Source organism: Leopardus geoffroyi, chromosome E1, assembly GCF_018350155.1.
Source record: "Leopardus geoffroyi isolate Oge1 chromosome E1, O.geoffroyi_Oge1_pat1.0, whole genome shotgun sequence".
NCBI classification, from domain to species: domain Eukaryota; kingdom Metazoa; phylum Chordata; class Mammalia; order Carnivora; family Felidae; genus Leopardus; species Leopardus geoffroyi.
In genome coordinates this window covers 54,567,131-54,577,070 of record NC_059330.1, presented here as the reverse complement: position 1 = coordinate 54,577,070, position 9,940 = coordinate 54,567,131, and the positions used below count along the sequence as shown (strand labels likewise).

General features: G+C 58.1%; 1 protein-coding gene across 4 annotated transcripts in view; it reads right to left on the bottom strand.

Moving 5' to 3' along the window:
• Positions 1-4,290: 4,290 nt before the first annotated feature.
• DNAI2 (dynein axonemal intermediate chain 2) overlaps positions 4,291-9,940 on the bottom strand; it is a 28,765-nt gene continuing 23,115 nt past the window's right edge. For 3 of the 4 annotated variants that reach the window (XM_045490808.1, XM_045490809.1, XM_045490810.1), the window contains exons 10-13: positions 8,339-8,474; positions 7,667-7,813; positions 6,678-6,902; positions 4,291-5,021 (exon numbers count right to left, since the gene is read on the bottom strand). In XM_045490808.1, coding sequence (XP_045346764.1) covers positions 4,935-5,021; positions 6,678-6,902; positions 7,667-7,813; positions 8,339-8,474 — 595 coding nt within the window. In that variant the 3' untranslated portion in view covers positions 4,291-4,934. The remainder of the gene's footprint in view (positions 5,022-6,677; positions 6,903-7,666; positions 7,814-8,338; positions 8,475-9,940) is intronic. The other variant, XM_045490811.1, reaches the window with a different exon arrangement.

Sequence of the window (9,940 nt, the reverse complement as noted above, 5' to 3'; positions counted from 1 at the left end):
TAAGTTTCCCATAGAAAACACCCTCCGAGCTTGCATATCAGACCCTGAATTTGATCTATTGGGATCACAGGGGACCTCCCTCCCCGCCCCCCCCCCCCCCCCCCCCCGGTCATTTGTCTTATAGCTGGTTTTCTTTTTCTTTTCTGTTCCTCCACGTGCATAAATCCCACCCAGGATGGCCCATGGGGCTCAAGATAAGAGAAGCTTCTGAGCAGGAGGCCACAGCTCATCTTACTTAGAAACTCATCCCAAAGTCGTCTCTGTTCTCAAACTGAGGCCTCTGCTCACCTTCCGGGTTCCTGTCAAGGACACTGCTAAGCCATCATTCACTCCCCCTTCCCCCTCATCCTCTCGGTTCAAACCCTGGGGCTTTGACCTCTGCAAGTGTCTCTCCTCTTCGCCCGCAGCCCTGGCTCCAGCTTTTTCGTCTTCTCACCTGGGCGACACATGGCCTCTCGCTGTGCCCGCTGCCCACGGTTCCCCCCCCCCCCAGCCCCCGCTGTCAGGGGGCGCAGCTCTAACGCATAAGCAAATGCAGGTTCCTCTCTCTCCACACCTCCTCCCGCCTCCTGCCCGGCTTCATCTCCCAGGTCCCCGACACGGACTCAGGTGCCTACCCACGCTGGCTGCTTGTTTGCTCCCAGAGGCACGCTGGTGCTGGGTCCTACTCTCAGGCCTTGGCACACTCAGGTCCCTCTGCCCGCTGCACCCTTTCCAGCTTCGGCCAAATTTCCCTTCCTCCTGCGTATCAGATCCCTCTTCTCCTCTATAAAACTCTGACGTGTGTCCTTAAAGACCCATCAGAGTAAGCTCCAGGAGGGCAGGGACCAGGCATCTGGTGAGCGCTCAATTCACACCCTGCACACATTAGTACCGCCCCAGAAATTGATCACACCCTCCTGCCCCACCCCCCCCCCAACTGCCCACAGGCTGGGACCTCACCATGTCCCATCTGGATGGCCACAGCAGCCTGTCTGGCCTCTCTGCCTTCCAATCCGCCTCCGCCGTGAAAAGCCAGGTCAGCAGCGTTACCCCACTTGAGATCCTGCCATGGCTCCCCACTGTCTTCCACACAGAGCGCACCCCTGAGCCCGGAGTCCCAGCCTTCCCTGCCTCATCTTTGGCCCGTCCCCTCATCTCACCCCTGCTCTGGCCGTGCTCCACCACGGGCAGCATTCCGGATGGGCCGCCCCCTTCGGTTGTCCCTGGCTTCGTTCCGGCCTGCCTGTCCTGGAGGTCTATCCTCCGCTTGTCTGGTTAGCACACGCAGATAGATGGCTTTTTCAAAACTCCTCTTACGTGTCCTTTCCCCCTTTTCTGGCTTTTCTGAGCTCTTGAGATCTTCATTCACATACTCGGAGCTTCCAGTGGGCAAAATCTCCCTTTTAAAAAGCCCCGCTGCTGGGGCGCCTGGCTGGCTCAGTCGGTTAAGCGTCCAACTTCGGCTCAGGTCATGACCTCGCGGTTCGTGGGTTCGAGCCCCGCGTCGGGCTCTGTGCTGACAGCTCAGAGCCTGGAGCCTGCCTCGGATTCTGTGTCTCCCTCTCTCTCTCAAAAATAAACACTAAAAAATTTAAAAAATAAATAGAATAAAAAGGCCGCTGCTGCTCTCCTGAGTGTTGATGTCATCAGTGACCATTGTTTCCATGATTTCCATGCTAATTTCTATCAGACATAGGTGACATTCTCCACCTCTCTCCAAACCCGTCTGCAGTTGGAATCCACTGGTTTCCATGGGCCCCGAGCACTTTCTGAAGCCCTGTGACACTCTAGGGCCCGCGGGACTGAAGTCCACCCCTGCTTGTGAGGGGATGTGGCTACTTATAGCTTGGGGGGGGGGGCGGTGGGTGGAAAATGAATGAGCCACTAGGAAACAGGACATGGACATCCACGGAGGATTTTCCTCTTCAGAAGCCCGTCCCGCTAGGACCCCTCTCCGAGCCCCCTGTACTTCCCGTAAGATGTCACTTTGTGCAACTGTCATTCTGTGTGCATTTGTCAGCTCTTGTCTCTCCCATTAGCGTGCAAGCTCCAGGACAGCAGAGTCCGTGTCCGGCTTGCACGCTGCTCCGTGGTCAGTGGCTGGCACGGGGCTGAGCTCAGGGCAAGTGCCTGAGCTGAGTGCACACTTCAGAGCCCAGCCCGCTCCGCCTTCCCGGAAGCGCCATAAAACACGGCCCTCTGTCCATCGTTCTGTTTCCATCCCGCAGGCCCTTAGCACTCAGAGGTGCTGGCTCCTGGGTCTCTGGCTCCCAGAGCTAAAGGGGTGGTGGTCTGGCCCTGGGGCCTCTAACAAAGGGCCAGGGGGCCGACAGTACCCCACAGTAGCCAGAAGAGAATGTGGGACAGTGACCCCCCTGGGCTGTTGTAGCCACAGGCTGAAGTTTCATCAGCAAGTGGCCGATGAAGCAATCAGTCAAGTCAGCTGGACAGAACAGAACCGGGGGAATGACACTCTCCTGCAGGTGTGCGTTGACAGAGGGGACCTGTCCTGTGGTCCCTGGGGTCCAGCCGCTGCTTCCACCACTTTTGGACCCTGCTCAGATGTATTCCTGCACCCAGGCACCGCTATCCACATTTCACATTCCGCGCCCACGGCGGGTGGGTTTCTGCAGCAGCTTCTGGTTTTCCAGTGATGCTTCGTGGTTTTGTTTTGCTCCACTTGGAAGAGACTGAACAACAGAGGAGGCTGGTTTACGAGGAGGTGAAGGTCATGGCTGTAAGGCCGGGCAGTGCTGGGCATCACATCCACGGGACTCTCACTGCCCTTTGCCCACAGCGATGTCGGGAGCCCTCCTCCCCTCTGCCACGCCCACTCCCCATCCCTGCCTGGGGGCGCTCTCTGTACCCACAGCAGGTCCCAGCAGGACCTTTGCAAGCCCACGTCAAAGCCCCAAATCCTACTAGAGCAAAAGAATGTTCTCCCTTGGAGCTGATGGTCCCAGTCACTCATCAAGAGGTCCGTCAGTGTGCCCGGGGGTTGAGGCAACAGGGAGCTGTGACTTCCTCCTTGGGCATTTCATTTGTATAGGTTTTTCTCAAACTCGGCACTATTGACATTTGGGCCGGACCGCTCTTTGTCGTGAGGCCTGTCCTGTGCACTGTAGGATGTTGGGAAGCATGCCTGGCGTCTACCCTCTGGATGCCAGGAGCGCCCCCAACCACTCACGTCAATCCAAAATGTGCCCAGACATTGCCCAATGTCTCATTGGGGGCAAAATCTCCCCCAGCTGAAACCACTGCTCTACAGACAGCTCTGGGGCTCCCCATGTCCCCACACAGAGAGGCACCTATCACAGGACTGTGCAGAACGAGGCATGTGATGTGTGGGCACCCTCTGCTCAGAGGTCAGTGCTGGGCAAGGAGCAGAAACATGGCTGGCTCACCCCACTTCCTGGGACTCAGGCATCCCTCCCTCTCTCTCCGTCTCATGTGGCACATCAGTGACTTGGGGATCGAGGATGGGGACAGCACTCCCTCTGGGGCTCTTGTGCAGGTCAAGCACCAATAAATATGTTCCTCGATGATTATTTTATCAGTCTAGCCACAGTGGCAACTTCATGTTTTTCCTTTAGTCACAAAGGATAGCTGGCCCCTCCCTAATAAGATTCTTTTCCTTTCTTTTTTCTTAACTTTTTTTTTTTTTTTTTTTTTTTTGAGAGAGAGAGACAGAGCACAAATCAGGGGAGGACAGAGAGAGAGAGAGAGAGAGAGGGCGACACAGAATCCGAAGCAGGCTCCAGGCTCTGAGCTGTCAGCACAGAGCCTGACGTAGGGCTTGAACCCACAAACCATGAGATCATGACCTGAGCCGAAGTCGGACGCCTAACCGACTGAGCCACCCAGGCGCCCTCCCCGCCCCGATAAGATTCTTAACACAGGCAATTTTTAAAAGGGGACTTTGGGTCCCTGTTAGGACCATCCAACACGCACAGAAGGAACGGTGGTCGAGGGACTTCGCAGGTGCCCTCCTGCCTACAGACGTTTCCGGCAATGGTCCCTAAAGGTTCCAGAGCACTGCCTTTCCTGGAGCCCCCAGTGGGCCCTGCAAGTGCCTGGCTTACCATCGATGGCTGTGCAGGGTGGGGACTGAGCTGTCCGGATTCCTGTCCCTGCTCTGCCCTGCGCTAGCTCTGTGACCCGGGCAAGTCCCCACGCTTGCCCCGGAATCAGACTGTTCCTCTGCAGAGTAAGGGTCATCAGAGTGCAGACCCTTCTAGGGATTTTATAAAAAGAATTGGACGAGGTTAACACGGAAAGCGCTCGGCACAGGGTATCCAATAAGCACTGTTATAGCACCATTATCGTTAATTTAATCTTCTAAGAATGAAGCCAGTGGAAAGCTCGCAGGCGTACAGGAAGGAGCAAACTCATTCGTCCATCTGCCCTCGGGGGCAGGGGGGGGAGGCGGGGCGGGGCGGTGCTCAGAGACATTTTAGAAGTACACAGACCGCCTTTCCGAGCTGTGTGTGCAGGGGAGGGTCAGGAAGGGAGGAGAAGCCCCTCTCCCCGCCCACAGGTCTTTCTGAGGCTGAGGCCAGCCCGTCAGAGGCTCTGCAAGCTTTGAGGGAAAATGATTGGCGGGAAAAACCCCGGGGAAGCAGAACCCACGGGAAGAGGCAGGGCCAGGCTGAAAGGCAGTGTGGAGCCCGTCGGGGTGTGCTCGGGCGGCTGAGAGGACGGGTACCCAGCTCGGGCACGAGCCCTGCCCCTTCCCTCCCTCCAAGAGGTCCCCCGGGACTGGGCTCAGTGAGTAGTGGGGGCCAGCACCTGGTGGGGCGTCGGGTCGGGTCAGGACCCCTCTGCTCCCCCAGCCCTCCCTCCCTCCCTCCCTCCTGAGCTCAGCGCCCACGTGCAAAGCCAGGGCGGTGCCAGGGGATGGGAGACGGAGGTGCGGCGCGAGAGGGGCCGCGGGCAAGGCTGGCCTGCCCCTTCTAGGTCGGAGCCTGGGCACCGTCGCTTTCTTCCTCACCAAGGTCCTCTCCTTCCACCTCTTCATCTGCCTCCAGACCCGGCTGTTTCTGCCAAAGAAAGACAGTGCAGAACCGTTGGTGGGGCCGGGCCCGCCCTGCACCCTGGGAAGTTGATCCCCTGAGGCCCAAACCAGCCAACCGGTGGAGGCCCAGGAGACTGTGCTCCTGGCTCTGTGGCCTTGAGGGCCCAGTGGGTGCTCAGAGCGAGCCAGCGAGCGTGGACGGCGGGCACGGCCTCGGGCATCTCGCAGGCTGGGGTCCAAGCCCTGCTTCGGTTGCTTTGCTGCCTGGGTGACCTCGGGCTAACGCTCCTCCTGAGTCTCCTTGGTCCCCTCGCCCGTGAAGTGGACACGATTCCTCTCAGGGCTGAGGCCCAGGTTAGAGATACAGGTGTAAGGGCTCAACACTGCTTTCTCAGCTCTGACCCCAGAGGTTCTGGCCAACTGCAGAAAACTAAGGCTAAGCGGGTTGTTCTGTGCACCTTACTCCCTTCTGAGGCCCAGCTTCTCCGCCTGGAGTGTTCAAGCAGCGGGAAGGAGTGCTTTTCGGGACTTGCAGCCCCAGGCCGGGTGTCTGTCAGGCGCACTGCGCTGTGGGAGGCGGCCACTACCAGCACTGCCTTCTGGAGGGCAAGGGTTGGGGGGGTTGGGAAGCTGGGACTCCAGTCCCGTCTCTGCCATAAGCGGAGGGAGGTCTCTGCCCCACCTTGCCACACCGACGATGGTGTGAGAACAAGGCCCCTCCTATCTAGGTGCTTCCAAATGCAACACGAGGGGCAAATGTCACAGCCTGTGACCGGCTCCAGTGGGGGGAGGCAGAGGGGGAAGAGGTCTTGGGATGGAACCAGTCACCCCGTCCGCGTGCTCGCCCGTCTTCCGCCAGCCTGTCTGCGAGGTTGGCACCCAGGAGGCCAGCGGGCCTGGCTTTGCGGGCAGGTGCCCTGCGCTTACGTTTTCATTCCGCCCCAGCCCACGCCCTTGAATCGTGTTGACGCCCTTGCTCCCGGGGTAGGTCCCGGCTCACACTCCCCCACTGTGGTGTTCTTGCCACCCTTGGCCTCTCGTCTGGAGGCCCCTGAAGGCCATGACCCACGCCAACAATGCCTTCTTCTTCCTCTATCCCTGGGTACAGAAGAGGGCCCGGAAGGTGACCGGGAACCCCCTTTATAGCTCAACCTCCTTCTTTTCCAGATGCAAATGAAGGAGCCAAGAAGTGAAGCGACCGACCGGCCCAGGCGATACCCCTAGAAAGTGCTCTAGAGCCAGAGAGCACGGATGGGTGAGCTCCGCACAAACCATACCCCCGCGACACCAGGTGGGGTCAGCAGCCGGCCTCCGTGCCTCGGACCTCCCAGCCCAACCCCCCTCCCTGGGCCTCGGGGCTCACTCTGAGCTGCCAGCTCACGCAGCCCCGGGTCTTTGTGGCAGTGGCCACTCGTGTGTCCCAGTGCTGGCCGTGTCGGTGGGGAGGAGGGCCACAAGAAGCGTGGAGCATGGTCCCTGCCCTCAAGCAGCCTACAGTCCACGCGGAGACTCAGGATTTCTCAGGAGGAAGGGAGTAATTGCTCCCATTGGCCAGATGGACAAGTTAAGGTCCACCTGCTGAGGCCACTTGCCCAAGGTCACCCAGGAGGGCAGTGAGCAGGCGGAACCCAGGCGCCAGGGCTCCCACCCGGGCCACCCGAGCCCCCGTTCGGGACCCTACAGGCTTTGTCTTCTTCATGGCTTCCGTCTCTTTCTTCTTCAGCTCCGAGTAGATGATGTTGAAGAACTCATCCTCGGCCTTGGTGACCAGCTCCTCCAGGTGGAAGGTGGGCTCCTCCTCTCTCAGGGAGTCATCCCTGCCCTCCGCCTTGCCTTTCTCCTTCAGCCGCATCTCCCGGTGCCTCGCCTCCAGAATCTTCTCCCGCCGGGTCTCCCGCTCAAATATCTGGGGTACATGGGGACAGGGAGGCCCGTGGGGAGAGGGTGGCAGCCGGTGGCCGGCTCCCGGCACGGGGCCGGCTTTAGCCCTCTTGCTTTACTCACAGCACAAGGCAGGGGTCTGTTCTCAGCGCTAACGGCAAGAAAGGAGGGCTGGACATCGAGATCAGGGGGCAGGAGCAGACCACCGTGTCATCCAGTCCTGAGAGGTCCCCAGAACGGAGAAGACGTGGAACAGAACAGCCACACAGCCGTGCACCGTGGGGCCCTGGGCCAGGGGAGCACCCGCTCGGTGGCGGGCCCACAACCTTGGGCAGAGCCGGGGGGCTCGCCCAGGGCCTCGGCACCGGGGGGGTTCCGTGCCACGGTGTGCCCACAGTGCTGGGGTGGGGTGGGTGGGGGGGCGTCATGATGGCTCTCAGCCTCCCAGCCCCCTTAGCCTCCTGCCCCAGGGTGGCCACCTTCCCTCCATCTTCTCTACTGGCATCTGCGAAGCCTTCATCTGCCACAAATGTGACCTCTGGGACCAAACAAACTGACCTAGTCAAACCACTTGGGCAGCGGGAAAGCCGAAGCCTGTGGAGGTGACAGGACTTGCCCAGCAGGCCGGCTTGGCTCCCGAGTGGCGAAGCCAGGGCTGAGTCAGACACTCCTGACCCCACTTATGTGCTCATTTCGGGACCCCACGCCACCTCCCCAAAGGCCCATGCGTTCCTCTCTCTCTGCCTGGCCTGCTCTGCCACGGGGCTGGGGTCAGCGCCGGGCACTTACCAAAGAAGCCGTGTTCTTCTCGTTCTTCTGGAGGGTGCACAGCCCATTCGAGACCTCCAGCAGCGTGGTCGTCCCCAGCTGGGAGCCGCAGGCGATGAAGCATCCGTTGTCCTGCACCCGGAGGCAGAAGAGGGCTTCGTCGCACACCTGTTGGGGGGGCCAGGCAGATGCGGTTGGGTTGGAGAGAGGAGCCAAGCAGCTTGTCTGGAGTCCCCGGCCCCTGGGGAGAGGGGCGCTTGGCCCGGCTACCATGCTCGAATACCCTCGGGGACTCCCCTGCCTCACAAGACGAAGTTCAGAAGTTCACGCTCTGAGATCAGCCGTCAAGACCCTTTGCCCCCCTCAGGCCTCCCCTTCCACCACACCTGACCCCACCCGCCACGCCTCACCCCTTCAGTCCAGCCCACGTCCATCCTGCAGCTTCCCAAACGCCACGCCCTTCCATGGCCCACGCCAGCGGGGCTTGGGTGTAGCTATGCCAATGTGACCTGAGCGCAGGCTGGAAGGGTCAGCTGCCAGGAGCCCATGCCGGGGCCGCCGAAGGAATAGGTCTGGTGGGAGGAGAGGCCAGGCTTTCCGCTTTTCTTTTCTTTCTCAGTTTCCCCCCAGGTAATTCTGCTGGGCCACCAGGGCCCAAGGGCCTGGATGCATGGGGAGTGGGATACACGTGACCTTGAGGCTGAGGGCAGGGTCACACTGCTTGAACACGAAGTCCCAGATGTCCAGGGTCCCGTCCATTCTGGTGGTGAAGAAAACCGCCGGCCTCACTGGGCTCCAGGCGCCATCGGTGAGGTAAGCCATGTGGTACCTGTGGGGAGCCAGTGCCAGCGGTCAAGGCCCACTGTGGTCGGGAGGCACAGAGAGGCTGCTGAGCCGCCGCGCTGCTCATCCAGGCCCCCTGGGCTCTAGGGTCTCGTCGCTGGGCAGGAAGTTCTTCCTTGTGTCTGACTTCTAGCCATGCCAGCCTCGCCCACCAGCCGTGGGCAGTATGCACTTTATTTAAAAAAAAAAAAACTTTAGGGGCGCCTGGGTGGCGCAGTCGGTTAAGCGTCCGACTTCAGCCAGGTCACGATCTCGCGGTCCGTGAGTTCGAGCCCCGCGTCGGGCTCTGGGCTGATGGCTCAGAGCCTGGAGCCTGTTTCCGATTCTGTGTCTCCCTCTCTCTCTGCCCCTCCCCCGTTCATGCTCTGTCTCTCTCTGTCCCAAAAATGAATAAACGTTGAAAAAAAAATTTTTTTTAAACAAACAAACAAACAAACAAAAACTTTAATGTTTATTTACTTTTGAAAGAGAGTGAGAGAGGGGGAGGGGGAGTGAGACACAGAATTGGAAGCAGGCTCCAGGCTGTCAGCACATAGCCCGACACGGGGCTCAAACTCACGAACCACAAGGTCATGACCTGAGCTGAAGTCGGATGCTCAACCGACTGAGCCACCCAGGCGCCCTGATAATATGCACTTTAAAGGCTCTGGTCCTTCCCAGGGGCTGAGCCACTGGAGTTTGTCTACAGCTAACTCCAGGGGACAGGCACATGTTCCTGGATCTGGGCCCAGTCTCCCAGCAATGGGACTCACGGAAAGGAGTCAGAGGAAGAATATGCCCAAGGAAGCATATGCCCCAAGAATATGCCCAGAGGAAGAATATTAGAAGTTCCTAATATCGACATTAGAAGAACGTTATACTTCCTACTTGGTGGGGGATCTAGATTTTCGAAGATTTCTGTGGTGAGGAATGAAATTGGACCCTTATACCATATACGAAAGTCAACTTGAAATGGATGAAAGACTTAAACATAGGACCCGAAACATAAAATTCCTGGAAATTTTATGGGAAAAGCTCCTTGACCTTGGTTTTGGTGGCCATTTTGTAGACATTATGCCAGAAACACAAGAGAAAAAGCAAAAATGAACAAGTGGGGTACATTGACATCAAAAGCTTCTGCACGGCAAAGTCAAAACTGAAAAAGCAAAAAAATTAAAAAAAGAAGATAAAAGAAAAAGCAACCCATGGGATGGGAGAAAATATTTGCAAATCATATGTGTGATGAAGGGTTAATATCCAAGATATACAAAGTGTATAAGGAATTCATTCCAAAAAACTCAATAGTGAGAAAACAAATAACCCGATTAAAAAATGGGTGATCGACTCCCTCTCTTTCTCTGTCCCTCCCTGGCTCACACTGTCTCTTTCTCAAAAATAAAGAAGGATTAAAAAATTTTTAAAGAGGCGCCTGGGTGGCTCAGTCGGTTAAGCGACCGACTTCGGCTCAGGTCA